Raw genomic sequence first — 16794 nt, 5'->3', positions numbered from 1 at the left:
ACAATATACAAAAGTGTTATTGTACTAGTATTTTTCCAAGAGCTTAACTCAATTGCTAAGCATTTATAAGGAGCTTTTACTTTCCAATAGACACCAACTCAAATAAATTGATCAAGCTTTTCACCAATCGGACTTAAGCCACTCCTTAAGTACTTACGAAGCTACTTATCGATCACAATTTATTTGCTCAAAAGTAAAAGACAATATTATTGAAGAGATGAGTTTGGAGAGAAGCAAACGCTATTTAGAGTGGTTCGGCACAATCCTTGTCCTACGTCCACTTTCTTTCTCAATCGCAATTGAGAAGTTCCACTATTGCCAAGCTTCAAGGTGCTCGCGCAAAACCTTTTACAATCCGAGTCCTTAGTTTCTAACACCTCACGGTATATGATCACCACTCGTATACTAACCCACTCCACTTAGAGATACCTTCTCTAAGATTTGCCTTGAGTACTTAGTATACCTCTTTGGTATCCTCACCGACTATAGTGTTTATAACTCTTGACTCAACCTTGGAGATCACACTCCAATTTACAAGGTGTACAAGAAAACAATTCTCAAAGAATTGTTGAGATGAAATGAGTGCTCTCTAGAAGAGTGTGTGATTACAAGTTTAGCACTATTGAACCAATTGATATTACTCTCTCAAATTGTGTATTATATCACTTAAAAATGTGTAGAATGAAAGAATATGAACAAGATAGTTTTCTAAAATCAAAACTCGTGAAATGAGGCTTCAATCCATCCATTTATAGATTCCCCAAACCTTAGAAACGTTGGGGAATTAATGGGATGGAGCATTTATGTCAAAACTAGCCGTTTTTTATGTTTTTGAATTATTTGCATCGATGCATAACACTTTGCATCGATGCAAATGTGCCTTTGATGCTGAAATTTGAATTTTCAGCTAGGTTGCATCGATGCAAATATTTTTGCATCGATGCAACAAGTCGTTGCATGCTTTGCATCGATGCAAGATGAGTGTGCATCGATGCAAACCTCAAAGAATGGCTTGAAAACACTTCAAAATGCTTAGGATTGATCTCAAACTTGTTGGAGTCAATTCCTATGCTTTTGTACTTTTGAAAACAAGTTTTTAAACCTTTTGGCTAGCATTGAATTGCAAGATGTGTATCAAAACTTTTTGTGAGTGTGTGTTGAGAGATTTAGCAATTGGTTCTTAACAAGAAGTTACCTAAGTCCTAAGACTCTATACTTGTCTTCAACTGTTGTGGACTTGAGTTTCTTGTTGTTGTTGTGTTTGCTTTCAACTCTTCATGCTTGTTCATTCAAGTTGTTTGTTGGTATGTCTTTTCATGTCGTTTGTTGGTTTGTCATTCATCAAAACCTACGAATACAAACTTCGCATACAAGCAACATGATTTACAGAAGCAAAGGATGACTACAAGGTACAACAAAAAATTCATTCGAAGAACATTTGCTCCAGATGATTTGGTCTTAATCAGAAACGACATTGGAGTCAACAAATCAGGAGAAGGAAAGCTCGCCGCAAATTGGAAGGGACCATACAAAGTCAATGAAGTTTTAGGAAAAGGTTATTATAAAATAATCGACCTGAACGGCACTGAGCTCCCGAGGTCGTGGCATGCTTGTAACATGAAAATGTACTATAGCTAAAAGCGAACTCTACTCCCTGATGTACTCTTTTCCCAACTTCATGATTTTTTCCCAAAAGGGTTTTTTCTGGAGAAGGGTTTTTAACGAGGCATCATAGTAGAGGCTAAGGGAAATAGATTATCAAAACCCTTAGTAGCAAAAAAGTACCTCCCCGATTAATAAAGATCTTTTTCATCTACGATATCTCTCATAAAATCCTTTTTATTTTTTATTTTTTAAGTCTTTCTACGAAACGCGCCGACTTAAGCTCGACAAAACGTGAAAATTCCATGAACCGACCTAAAAGGTCGTCAGGATAAAACGACGAGGTACAAGTCGGTGTAAAGAGGTTATAAGAAGTCGATCGTAAAAACTCGGGAACAAATCCGACTCATAAGTCGAAACGAGATCCCGGGTAGAAAAGCTCGGAAATACTTCGATCCATAAATCGGAGTGAAGGACCGAGTAGAAGAAAAACGCATCGCAAAAATAACCTAAGTCATAAGAACTCACTAAAACTAAGTTGAGTATGAGGGATAACGAAAAGAGATAGGAAAACCTAGGAAGAAGTTTAAAGGCTGTCCCAAAAGCCCTTAAAAAAAAAAAGCTCAGAAAAACAAACAAGCAAGAAGAAAGGTTTTCAAGAAAAGGTCAAGGGGAATTCAGAAAATCATACACGCATAAGGTAACTTAAACCCTTATCCAAAAAAGGGTATTTATTTTGTTAAGTTAAAACCCTTATTAAAAAGGGCACGCGTAAAATATTTTGTTTACGGCCTCAAAGGGCCAAAGATAATTGTTCAAACTAGAAATAAATAAAGAGTTTAAAAAACGGGGGCCCACAGGCCGAACCCCAAATAGCCACAAGTCATTTTTTAGGAAGATCACCACCACCGGAATCAGGAGGAGCGCCACCAGAGGTATCCATGGGAGATGAAGAGATAGGAGGAACTACTGAAGAACTCGGAGCATCTTTGGAGTGAGGAGGAGACTCAATAATCCTCTGCCCCCGAGTCTTTAATTCTGACTCGGAAACAATTACGGGGGCAGGAGGATCCACGATGGCACCATCAATAACAACCTTGTCAGGATGTAAAGGAGAAAGATCCAAGTCGGGAGCAATCACCCTGACTTGCTCCAAGAAAATCCTCCAAGACTCCTCGGCGCCATCAGCAATTGAGTCCTCCAACTCATCATATGCCTTCCGAGAATTCAGCAGATCATTCTTCACAGACACAAGATCCTTGAATAAGCTTTGATAGCTGGCCTGCGCCGTTTTCCTCAACTCCATCTCCATGTTGTACTGGGCCTGCAAAGCCTTCCCCTTCTCCCGAAAGGTATCTCTCTCCTCCCTCAGCTTGGTAATCTCCTTCTTCAACTCTCCCTCATGCTCCTGATATGAGCGAAGCCTTCCCTCTAGCTCCTCGACCTTTGAGGTCGTCCCTAAAGAGCTGAGGGGAGCCTTCTCAAAGATATCCAAGAGCTTGCCACAAACCCCCGCCGCCTTGAGACTCTCCTCGATCATAGTGGTAAGGTGGCCCCGAACAGACATATCATCCATGCCTATACGAACATGGGGATAGATATTCTTTCAGACAAACTCAATAGCATCCGCCTTAACCTCACCAGAAGCACCAGACTCTAAAGTCTTGCGCTTCTTTGGATCAGGGGAAGGTCGGACAACGGGGAGCGACTGAGGGGGAGCTGAAGAAGAAATTACGATAGGCTTGGAAAGAGTCCCAACGTTCCGAGGAGGAGGAGGAGGAGAGATAACCCTGGCACCACCAGCCCGAGCGCGAGACTTGGCCTTGGCCTCCTGGACTCTTTGGAAAGATTCTTGAGCATTTGTCTTAGCCATTACTGAAAGAGAAAAACAATAGCTAAAGAATCAAACAAGTCGGAATGATCAGTTGATAAGTCGGAAATTTAAAAACAAGAAAAAGCTACCTAGCTGCGCCTGGACAAAGGTCGGAGACCCTTGGAGAAACTTCTTAGTATCCAAATATGGGGCCCTCCCCCACACTTCTCGGAGGAACCCCACAATGGCAGCCTCTACTTCATCCAGGTCGTCCAGACCATATTTCTCACAAGGGGAGGCCTCCAGCCAATATAAGGGAAAGCGAGGGGAAGAGTTATCATCCAGAAAAAAGGGGTGGTGACCCTCTACAGCTTGCACTTTGAAAAAATAATTTTTGAAGTCATGGAAGGATTCGTCAAAAAGGGTGAAAATCCTCCGACCTTGTATGGCTCGGAAGGACACCCATTGCTGTTTGTTGTTCAGCCCACTAAAGGGCTTAGTCATGTGGAAAAGAAAAAAGAAAATCCTCAAAGAAGTCGGGAAGTCCAAAGCTTGACTAATAAATTGATAAATTTTCAGAAAACCCCAAGAGTTGGGGTGAAGTTGAGTAGGGGCAACTCGACAGTGGTGCAAAACAGACATTTCAAAATCCGAAAAAGGAAGAAAGACACCCAGACGGGTGATCATACATTCATACATAAAGAAAAAATGAGAAGACGCCTCATTGGCCCTCCCAAAGCAAACCCGGTCTTCTGGACCTGGGACTACCAACTCATACTTCGGCTCGTCATCCTCAGAAACACAAATCCTGTGGTGAGTACGAAGATGAGTAATAAACTCCGCATCAACCAAAGGTTCCTCTCCTAGGACTGTGACATCAACCCATTGAGAAAGAGCCTCTACAGAAGACATTTTCTAAAAACACGACGAAAACCTACAAAGGAAAAAGGAAAAAGAATAAAAAACGAGAGTCCCTAAGGGGATACGAAAGCCTACAACGTCACTTCTCCCTCTCCAAAGAAAATAAAAGCATGCAATCACAAAGCATGTCATAGAAGTAAAACGCTAACCTTTATCCGAAACCGAAAGTTGAAAGAAGCAGAGGTCTCCGAACGCAAGAATGAAGCACGAACAAAGCAAGAAGAAATTTGAAAAATTGCAGAAAAAAAAATGAAAGAGAGGGAAAGTATTTATAAACATACTAAGGGGCATAATGGTAAAAGCGGGGCAGTCATTAATGAGAATGCACCGTTACCAAAGTCTACGCACATCTCTAACGGACACGACGCTTGATTAGACGTAACCGTCAGAACCAAAGAGACACGGAAAGTCACGTCGGTTTCAGAAAATCACGTCGGTCCTCCAACAAGTCGACTACGACCCCGAGTAAAATACTCGAACCCAAGTCTTATAAAGATCTTGGGCTCAAGTAGGGGCACTGTTCATACCCTGGCCCAATAATAAAGGCCCAGGTCCAAATAAAAGGCCTAGTCCAGAGGATTGAGCCTTGCTGAACGCCAACCTTCGCACTAAGAAGTCGGTGTTAAACCCGACTTACTCCAAAGAAGTCGGAACGGAGAATAGCTGGCAGATAAGCACTCATTCAAATGAGTAACTGCCCCTAAAATCTCTCTAACTACTTTATCGAGCCATATCTTAACCTCCCTAAGATAGTGGGACGGTTAATACCCTAAAAATATGGCACTACTCCAACGGTGGTTATTGGCTCACCACTATAAATACACTGACTCCCCTCAGGTATCTCTAAACCCAATACTCTCTAGACCTGCTCACACCCTTGCTAACTTAGGCATCGGAGTGTCTTTGCAGGTACCACCCCCCATTCACTCACGAGCGCAAGTCGAAAGGAGGCTCTAACGTGCAAACCAGCTCGGAAGCCACCATCCGCGGACGATTGGGCCAACCAAAGCCATCCATCTTATTAATCTCCGGTTACCCATCGTAACATAAGTAATATTAATTATGGGGCGTTTATTTCAAGATTTATAATTTATAAACTTACTCTATTATGTAAGATTAATTTATTTCTATATATTGTAAAATATTCTTGCATGCTAATTATTTTTTAAAAAGTCATATTTTTATCATTTAATCAAGAGAATTTTTTCTATATAAACTTTTGTGATAATAAAATATCAGAGAAAATCTAGGAAGCAAGTACTTTTATTTAAATTTGGCCAGCACTTAACCATAAAAAAAATGAGTAATTCTTAATATATAAAAGTAGATACATAAGCATGCACCATATTACTTTTGAGACATTTCTTTTCTCCTATTAATATCATGTCAGCAATATTGCTTACTTGGCAAAATTTTAGAATCAACCACTCAATTCTTGCCAAATCAACTATTATTTTCAAATCAGCAAAAAAATAAAATATACAAATAAAAAACTAAAATATTGAATCCAATAACTTTGTAACTTCCAAATACATTGAATTCATGTTCCTGTATTTATTATATCTTACCGTTATAAACAATACAATAAATTTATAACCGCAACAATTAATTTATAAATTAAAAGTTTAAAAAATGAAAATTATATTTTATTATTATAATTATGTTTATTATAATCATTTTATTTTTTGCCAATGAGTTATATCTCAAATGTCATAGTCTCCCATATTGGTCGCGAGTTCAAGTCTCTGTATCTTTGATAAAAAAATAATCATTTTAAACTTTAGAAGTAACACTAGGTACAAAGAACTATTATTGTAGTTTTTACTTATTATTAAAAACAAATTCTATTTTATTTTACCAATATAAATTTTGAAAAGAATATTTTGAAAACTAAAAGAAAAACAAATTTATTAAAAGAGTATCAAAACGAAACAAAAAAATATGATATTAGTCATACATTTTCATATTAGATACAAATAAAAAACTAAAAAATAGAATCCAATAAATTTGTAATCTCCAAATACATTGAATTCATATTCCTATATTTATTCTATCTTACCGTTATAAACAATACAATAAATTTATAACCATAATAATTAATTTATTAATTTTATAAATAACTCACTAAAGGTAATAAACATCCATATTACAAATGTCATAATAATATTATTAATCATAATAAATTTTACGTTATAAGTACTTAAATTCCATACCATTTAAACTATATATATAAGTCTTTTATCATTATTCCTTCACATAACATCAACTTTAGCACAAAAAAATTTATTTTCGAACGGCAATGAGAATCTGATGATCAGGTATGACAAAAAAAAATCACAACATGCATTATACATTCATACTTACTCAAATACCATATATCTAATGATAACATAAATTGAATATTGGAATAGGAAAAGATCTTTACAATTTTAGCAACTATAAAGGAAATTGATGAGAAATTAGGATGGAACTATGTTAAATGTAAAAAGTGTCAGATGAAAGCATATAAAAAAAAGAAACAACTACATTTGTGGCACATGTAATCAAATACCACAATATCCAACAATAAGGTAACTTTATATACTTTCATAATCTCATCTACCAAATTATTAGTTGCTAGCCCAATACTTATTTTAGGTTCAGAATTCAATTAAAGGTTTTAGATCAAAGTGTTACAACAACTTTTGTACTATTTGACGGCGACGCAAAAAATTTATTGGGTACAACTGCTTCAAATCTAATGACATTTCAGAAAAATAATGACATTGAAGCACCACTCTATCAAGAGATTAAGGAGAAAGAAAATCATACAAATTCAAGACACATATTCGAAAGAAGAACATACATACAAAGATGGAACCAAATAACACAATAGAAAGTGCATCAAACTCAACAATTCATAAAGAATATGTCTTCGCAAGAACTTATGACAAAAAAAGAAAGCATAAACTCTAACAACTAACAAAAAAAAAAGGAGGACGAGCGCCACATAAGATGACTAAGTCCATCAACTAAAACAAATGCAAAAATCAAACCACCAAATAAAAATGTCACTTTGTACAACTCCAACATCCAAATCTTTTGTACTAGGAATTATTTAAAATAAAACACCCTTTAAATTTAGCTTCAATTTACACATATTTAATTTATTTCTACAAAATATAACAATTTTTAATATTTATTATATACTATCGTTAATTTACCGTCTCGCGCGATGCGCGGATCTCATTCTAGTTAAATGTAATCTCATACTATTAAAAACATTTATGATGACTAATTGATAGTTACAAATAACAAAATTTGCTGGTCTTCTAGCATTTCTCTAAAATATCACACTAAAATATTTTAGAACATTGAGAATAAATTTTTATTAAAAAAAAGTAACTATAATATCACAGAATAATTAAATAAGTTTTGATGAGAGAACAAAGAATATATTATTAGAAGAAAATGATAATAAAGTACATGATTTAGATTCAAATGACATATATATAAAAGGGAGAAATATTAGACTACATGCATACAGCCAATAATTATTTATATATTTTCATCATTTAATATTTGATATTAGATGTATAATAATTTATAAAATTAAAATAAGTGAGAGTGTAACACATTAAACAATAAAACAACACTTTTTTTCATTCGCTAGTCATGTATCGGATAAAACAACCCATCTGATAGAAAAAATATATATGGACAATAAAAATATTAAACAATATGAATAATGGATATATTGGATATTTAATTTATTAGGTATGCAGATGATTATTCTAAAATTAAGATTTATGAGGTAATTTAGGATGAAGTATTTTTTTATTTTATTAGATCAATTTTAAAATTCATTATTCACATTATTTAAAAATGTTATTGTTTATCTAACAAAACCCTATGTGTTAACATGTTTTTGGGATTGACAGAATTTACCAAATTTGGAGTTTATTGACCTCCAGGGCTGCAAACGCTTGATAGAGTGCCCAAATTTAGCAGGTAACACGAATCTCAAATCAATATTACTCTCTGGCTGTGAAAGCTTACAAGATGTTCATCCATCTATTTTCTCTCTCCCCAAGATTGAAAAACTATATGTGAGCTATTGCACATCGTTAAAGAGACTTTGCAGTGACTATTGTTCTCCCTCTCTCCATAGCTTGTCGGCCATTTATTGCTCCAATTTGGAAGAGTTCTCAATCCCCATGATGACTCATCATTCCGAAATCAACCTATGTTTACCATCAACGGCTTTGAATGAAGTGCCATCTACTATTATGCATCTCAAAAATCTTGAGTGTTTTTTTTCTAACATCAGTTACTCTCTTGAGAAACTTCCTCAAAACTTTGCCTCCAAAATTGCACTCATGGATCCAATAAAACATGAAGATGACACATGCATCATCTTAAGTAGAATATTGCCCACCCCTGCCTTCTTGTCTCTCAAGGAATTAATTTTCTTCGAATGTAAGAGGTTGTCTAAACTCCCAAACAACATTCATGTCTTACAATCATTACAAGTATTACAACTGCGAAGTTGTCATGTCATTACAAGTTTGCCAAAAAGCATTAAAAATCTTCAACAGCTCTTACATCTTCAGATCGTTGATTGTGTAATGCTTCAATACATTCCTCCACTTCCCCCATCAATTATATACTTTCAAGCAGAAAACTGCAAATCTTTGGAGGCAGTCTCAAGTTTAACAAGTGAACCACCCAGAGAATACTATGCATGGTTTATATTCCATAACTGCACAAAGTTGGATGATGATGCATATGAAGCCGTTTTGAAAGACTTGAAATCCAAGATACAACTTGTGGTAAATAATGATGGATATCTGCATAATGAAGCAAACAATGGTAAATATTCTTCTTATATTATTTACCAAGTAAAGAGAGCATAATTAATGACTGGTTTCCTGACTACTGTAGAGAAGCTTCGATCACTATTGAAGTTGCTTCAGATCACAAGATTTCTTCTTGTCTTGTTGTCTGCATCTTGATTTCTAAATACTCATCATGCATCCTTACCGGGAAAGAAGTGATATTTAGATGGGAATGCTACTTGGGAAAGGGTTGCAACGAATGGGAATGGATAGCAACTATTGCCAAGAGGGTAGTCTTGGTCACCTATGTTCCCGATGTTTGGATTCCTCAATGGGAAACATTATCAGATCATAAGGTAGTGTGGTATGATGGAGAGTGTTCCAACAAGATAACAGAAGCAATCAAAGAGAGAAAGAGGGACAGCAGTTGTAATACTATGCTTAAATTTGAGTTCTATGCAAATACAGAAGATAATGAGGAAGTAGTGATAAAGGGGTGTGGGATCCGTTGGATGCATGTCCATGTCAATCATGATGGAGAGATTACTCCAGATGCCACTCATGAGGGCTATGAATCTCATGACGTTGAGGTAATGCTTTTAAATTCTAATACTAATGTCAATAGTTTTCACACATTATTGTTGTATTCTCAATTGTTTAGTCTAGAGATCCACAACAAAAATTAAATCATTCTAAATTGATTTTGGTATATATATAATGATAGTAAACGAAAACACACCTTTGATGAATTATCTACGTGCTTGAATTTTCTTTTTATTTCTTCTGCACAACCTAGCTATAATTTTTTAATGTTTCTCTTACACAAAGCTTCTTTGCTTCAATTTTATAGATATATCATATATATCTTGTAAAAGTCACTACAAGAATTACAAAAATCAAGATTTACTATGCTCTTTACTTATTATAAATGGACATCTTAACATTTGTTGTTGTACAACAAGTAGTGTTTCACTTTCTCAATAAATTTAAATAACAAAAATGATAATAATGATTTATTACTAACTTTTAAAAAACTTTAGACCTCGAAAACGTCAAAGCTACTAAATTAATACATCAGTTTGCAAAAGTTATACTATTTATGAATAGACAAAAATTTGAAATAAAATATTTTTGCATATTGATGTTTATGTTCATGATGTGTTGTCAATTTTATACCATAGTATGTTGTTTGATATCGTCCTTGTTTGTGTGGTTAATTATCGTATCGTAGTAATAATATATTAAATGTGGGGGATCATGAGGAATTATATTCTTGTCGCAGAGTAAGAGACTAGAGAACCGGAGAAAGAGTGGATTTACGTATTAGCTAAGCTTTTGATTATACTTGATAAAATTACTATATTTCTTGAGCAGCTTACTTTTCATATTATAATTGAGTTTGTTTTAATATATGGTCTCCTATTATAATTGTAATTATAGTCGCAACAATCAATCAATATTTAGTTTTTTTATAATTCTACTTTTATTTTTTTTTACCTTATTGATTGATTATTAGTTGAAAGAAAGTTATGGTACGTTTGATTTACGTTTTTATTTTCTATTTTTATTTTTAGTATTTTCTGTTTTTACTTTCTATTCTTATTTTTTCTTTTACAAAATTCAAAAAAAAAAAAATATAAAAAATAAAAATGCAAACCAAACACCCTTAATTTTTTAACAAAACCCAATGTTTTTTTTAATTTGGTGATTATCATATTGAAACCGTGCTATGTTACTGTATGTAACATACTATAATAAATAGAGTTGCAATAGGCTGCAAATATATTCAAAATTCAAATTGCAAGAAAAAGAAAAATATACGACATAAACTACAATGGATATTATTGTAAAAGTCACAATATCTAGAATCACCACAATTAATTTTATGTTATCGATTTTATAACTGTATGTGTTGTAGAGCAAATACCGAAGAAGAGATACAAAGAAATATCACTCCAAAATAGAATATATATTTCTCTTAAATTAAAGTACAGTAACTCTCATTTCTTACTGTGTTATGCAATATCTTTCCTTTTTTTATGTGTACTTTGTTCCTTTTTTTTCTCTTCAATTGAGTTGGTTTGTGATTATAAAAAAATAAAGAAGAGAAAAGAAATTAAAGAAAGTATAGCAGTGGATGCTGGCTCAACTAGTCAACTCATATATGTGTTACTTTCTTTTAACTTATTTTGTCTTTCTTCTACAGAGAAGAACATATCATATGAGAACTCCATCCAACAAGAAAAGCTTCTCTGGGAAACACCTGTACTTCCTTTTGTTTATTATTGTTGTAGCAGTTATCTATTTGGTCACTTTATAGCACACTTTCTCTGAGAACATACCATTACTTTTTTGTTCATTTGATTATTGTTCAATTTTCCCGTCAATTTGGCAGTGTGCAGTTTAATTTGCATATTGTTTTTTGCACTTTCACGCTCTGTTTTATATTCATAATAAGATATTATCTATTATTAGAAGACGGGTTTTGATGATAATTGAGTCATGAAGGGAGGCTATATAAATAAATGTTATATCATTCAGGATGTCATTATTTTGATATAATACTTGGCTTATTTGAGACGTAGGTGTGGTCACCATTCAAACTGAACAATAACAAAATTACACTTCATTCTATCTTACCTAATTATTATCTCATTTTCTCTATTTTTAATGGTGAAGAATTCAAATCCCAAAAGGTCCAGGACTCAACTTGCCACTTGCCTCATTATTATTGTAAAAGGTTCCTAGTGTGTGTGGTTTCTTTTTCTTTGTTTAAGGAGTAAAATGTAATTAATAAATGAATTAACTCTTACAAATAATATAAAGAAAAATGTAATGTTTGATTTGATTAAATCCTAAGTTATAAGACATAAGTCTATTAGTCTCTAGCAATTTTTTTTATCTTTATTCTCTATTTGGTTTAATAATGATAAAAAAAAATATCATATTAACATTATTTAGCAGATGTAGACATCAGATAAAATTATCATCAAATTAATGTTTATTAATAGAAAAAGTATATGTAAATAACTTTTAAGCAGTCAATTTTAAATAACTGTAATTAATAGTTATTAATTTTATATTTTTTTAAAAATAAAATTTAAATAATATTGTTTAAAAAATAAAATTTAAATAATCACTAGACACTAATTAATGATCATTTAAAAAATTAAAATTATCAAGTCAATGACAAATCAATTAATAGTTGACTAATTAAGTGTTGGTTACCCACGAAATTCTTACTATAATAATTGTTATTTGAGAAAAAAGTTATGGGAATAAAATGGACTAAATGCAAATTAAAGTTAGTGGTAATTTTTTTATTGGAAAGTTAGTGGTAGTTGCTATTTGGTAACGGACAAAATCATGCGTCAGATGATTAAGTTCAATATTATTAACATTACCTTGGATTTATACTCACATATTAAATATGTCAGGCAGTTTGAGCTCATTAAATTCTATGCTCACTCGATTATTGTAGGGTTTATTTATCATATATTTTAAAGATACATGTTAAATTTATAAATTTAAAATTTTTTTTATTAAAAATATAAAAAAATTAAATTTTTAATATATTTATTTTATATTTATTAAATAAAAATATTTAAATTTTTTTATTAATAATAAATTTATTATGCGTCATAAAAATACATATTAAACTTTTATATATATTGTTGATAGATGCTCTAAAATATTATAAAAAAATTAAAATTTATTCAAAATACAATTTTTTTATATTTTCAATACGTGAAATATATTAAAATTTTAAAAAATTTATGTTATTATACTGTTAAAATATGATCTTAGAACACAAATTAATTAAATTCTATTTATAGTTGTAATCATAATATATATTAAACATTTTCATTACTACATATATTATTCATCTTATACATTAATTTATAATATTATTAAGGTGTCTGTGTTAAAATTTTGATATAAAATTATATTATATATTTATATAATTCTTATGATAAAGGACATATATTAGAGGCCAATGAATTATAGCACAAATGACATAGTTTCTTTATACTCATCTAAGAAGTCGCAGGTTCGACTCTCCCTATCTTTGATAAAAAAAAGACATATATTAGAGATAATATATATTAAAAATGTGTCATAGAAGCATGCATAAAACAATGAATTTTCTCTATTTATCTCAAGGATGAGATATTCCCCTTTCAAAAAGAATTTGATTTCCTCTTTTTATATATAATAAGCATGCATAATTCCCCCTAAAATATATCAAGACATGCATATTAACTTAAAATAGGGGTACCAAGCCTATTTTGAGTTATTCACCAAACAAGCATACAAGCATTAATCATTAAACAAAATTATGAAGGAAATATCAAAGTATTTAAACCATAATAGAAATCCTTAACTTACTAGGAGTTAGTTTAACAATTCATATAATCAAATAAGCATAAAGTAATGAAAAATGACTTTGCTCAAAAATGTGATTTTGTTGCTCAAAAATGCCAAATTCACTTGTTTTTGTGTAATTTGGTCGTGTTTGCATCGATGCAATGGTCTTTGCATCGATGCACATAGCACGTCGTGTGCTTTGCATCGATGCAAAGCTTGGTTGCATCGATGCAGCATGCATCATTTTGCCCAAAATCACCAAATTTTCATCCTTTGGTGGTTCTTTCTTCAATCCTTTGAGTTCCAACATGTATATACTCACTTAAACCATTATAAGCTTCAATTTGTTGATCCTCCATTGTTTATAATCTTCAAATTCTTCAATCTACCTCAAGATTAATCACTCATTCATCAACTCATAAACTTTTCCAACGCCGATTACTTTGCCGGTGTTGTTGTCTCCATAGATCACGTTTCCTCCGTTTGTAGGCTCTATTGCGGTGAACTTTGATTCATCGCCGGTCATGTGTTTGGAGCATCTACTATCAACATACCAATTTGTATCCTTAGCTCCAACACGTACCTACAAAATAATTAAAATTTGATTTTAGGTACCCAAGTGAATTTGGGTCCTTGATGGTTAGTATGAGCATAATGCCCATAAGGTGCCCATCTCGTATCTTGACTACGAAAGTTTATATGTTTAATTCTAGTAAAGCATACGGGTGCAATATGACCTACTTTATTACAATAATGACATATGACATTTGGATTATGCATCCTATGCATGTTTCTAAATGGTTGCCTAGGTTGTTTCCTAAATGCAACATCTTTTGATCTATATACATTGTGATTATAATTTCTAAATGAAGCATGTTGAGGAGGACGTTTAAAGGCTTCATTCCTTTTAGGCATGCTTACCTTTTGGGCTTGCGGTTGCCTAATAGGAGTTTTAGCATTTTTAAATTTTCCTTTTTCAAAACCCAAACCTTCCTTATTATGAACATGCTTTTGGTTTTTCAACATTTTATCTAAGTTCTTTGAAGATTCATTGAACTTAGCTAAAGTGTTCTTAAGATTTGTAATTTCATTTTCATGCATTTTACAAGATTTGTATGGATCACTACTTGTGCTACACTTATCTTTTCCAAGATTGATATTCTCGTTTTCAACATCTCATTTTGTTTTAAAAGTTCCATATTCTTTTTCTTTAGGAGAGAATAATCTTGGGTAAGTTTTGTGTACACCTCAAGTAAGGCATCATATTCATCTTGTAAATTAAAAGAAGTGGGGTTGTCATCACTAACCTTTTCTTCGCTTGCCATTAAGCAAAGATTTGCAACCTCGTTGTCATCGGAGTCGGATTCATCCTCGTTCTCCCATGATATGTATGCTTTCTCCTTCTTCTTAAATTTCTTGTTTTTGTCCTCCTTTTGAAGTTTTGGACAATTGGGTTTGATGTGTCCAACTTCTCCACACTCATAGCATTTTGGTACCTTTGTTTTGCTCTTGAAGTTTTTCTTCATTGCAAACTTATTGAATCTTTTTAATAGGAGTACAAATTCTTCATCTCCTTCTTCTTCATTATCATCACTCTCTTCTTGCAGTGATGTTGTTTTAAGGGCGAGACTTTTCTTCTTGGTTTCTTCACCTTTTTGTCTATTTAGCATAGTCATTTCATAGGTGAGAAGATTTCCTCGCAGTTGATCAAATGTAAGTTGATCATAGAGCCTTCCTTCCATAATGGCGTTCACTTTGGAGTTCCATTTTGGTGTAAGGCTTGTAAGCACCTTGGTTACAATTTGTTTATCATTGTATTTTGTGCCAAGCATGCTTAGATTGTTGAAGATCTTGGAGAGTCTTTCAAGAGCTTCTTCAATGCTCTTCATCTTTCATTTTAAAATTTTCCCATTCATGACCCAACATAAATACCTTTGACTCTTTAACGTGGTCGGTTCCTTCGTAAGTGATTTGGAGTTTATCCCAAATCTCTTTAGCGGTTTCACATGTAGAGATCTTCATATAATCATGCTCGTTAAGTGCACAATGAATGAAGTTGATGGCTTTATCATTCATTGCCACTTTCTTCCAATCATCGTCACTATATTCATCTTCTCCTTTCGGAACTTGCTTTAAGACGGAGACTCCTTCTTCTTTAGCGCTTGTTGTCTTTGTTGGAATGTGATTTCCATTCTCAATTACTTTCCAAATTCTCACATCTTGAGAACGGATCCAAATTCTCATCTTATTTTTCCAATAAGAGTAATTTGTTCCGCTAAAAAGAGGAGGTCTAGCGGTTGAGTTACCTTCGCTAGTGTTGTTGTTGTTAAAGCCTGTGCTTGCCATGATCTTTTCCCTTAAACGGTTAAGTCTTTCAAAGGGTTAAGCTCTGATGCCACTTGTAGAACCTATGCACAATTACTCAAGAGGGGGGGTGAATTGAGTAATGCAACAACAATGAATCTTTTTGCGAAATTTAAAGACAATATACAAAAGTGTTATTGTACTAGTATTTTTCCAAGAGCTTAACTCAATTGCTAAGCATTTATAAGGAGCTTTTACTTTCCAATAGACACCAACTCAAATAAATTGATCAAGCTTTTCACCAATCGGACTTAAGCCACTCCTTAAGTACTTACGAAGCTACTTATCGATCACAATTTATTTGCTCAAAAGTAAAAGACAATATTATTGAAGAGATGAGTTTGGAGAGAAGCAAACGCTATTTAGAGTGGTTCGGCACAATCCTTGTCCTACGTCCACTTTCTTTCTCAATCGCAATTGAGAAGTTCCACTATTGCCAAGCTTCAAGGTGCTCGCGCAAAACCTTTTACAATCCGAGTCCTTAGTTTCTAACACCTCACGGTATATGATCACCACTCGTATACTAACCCACTCCACTTAGAGATACCTTCTCTAAGATTTGCCTTGAGTACTTAGTATACCTCTTTGGTATCCTCACCGACTATAGTGTTTATAACTCTTGACTCAACCTTGGAGATCACACTCCAATTTACAAGGTGTACAAGAAAACAATTCTCAAAGAATTGTTGAGATGAAATGAGTGCTCTCTAGAAGAGTGTGTGATTACAAGTTTAGCACTATTGAACCAATTGATATTACTCTCTCAAATTGTGTATTATATCACTTAAAAATGTGTAGAATGAAAGAATATGAACAAGATAGTTTTCTAAAATCAAAACTCGTGAAATGAGGCTTCAATCCATCCATTTATAGATTCCCCAAACCTTAGAAACGTTGGGGAATTAATGG

General features: G+C 33.1%; 1 protein-coding gene across 4 annotated transcripts; it reads left to right on the top strand.

The window, feature by feature from the left end:
* The first annotated feature begins 7898 nt into the window (after positions 1-7898).
* Positions 7899-11496, top strand: LOC130951549 (disease resistance protein RML1A-like). 4 transcript variants are annotated; one of them, XM_057880232.1, is made up of 4 exons: positions 7899-8326; positions 8487-9187; positions 9265-9743; positions 11360-11496. In XM_057880232.1, exons 2-4 carry the CDS (start codon positions 8533-8535, stop codon positions 11471-11473), a joined length of 1248 nt encoding a protein of 415 aa, XP_057736215.1. In that variant the 5' UTR covers positions 7899-8326; positions 8487-8532; the 3' UTR covers positions 11474-11496. The 4 variants fall into 4 exon arrangements, 3 of the variants coding, with proteins under 3 accessions (XP_057736215.1, XP_057736216.1, XP_057736217.1); XM_057880233.1 differs by having other exon boundaries at positions 7899-8794; positions 8929-9187; XM_057880234.1 differs by having other exon boundaries at positions 7899-8801; positions 8929-9187.
* The last annotated feature ends 5298 nt before the right edge of the window (positions 11497-16794 follow it).

This window comes from Arachis stenosperma, chromosome 9 (genome assembly GCF_014773155.1).
Source record: "Arachis stenosperma cultivar V10309 chromosome 9, arast.V10309.gnm1.PFL2, whole genome shotgun sequence".
Taxonomy (NCBI): domain Eukaryota; kingdom Viridiplantae; phylum Streptophyta; class Magnoliopsida; order Fabales; family Fabaceae; genus Arachis; species Arachis stenosperma.
The sequence above is the reverse complement of the archived record's forward strand: the minus strand, read 5'-3'. Positions and strand labels throughout refer to the sequence as shown.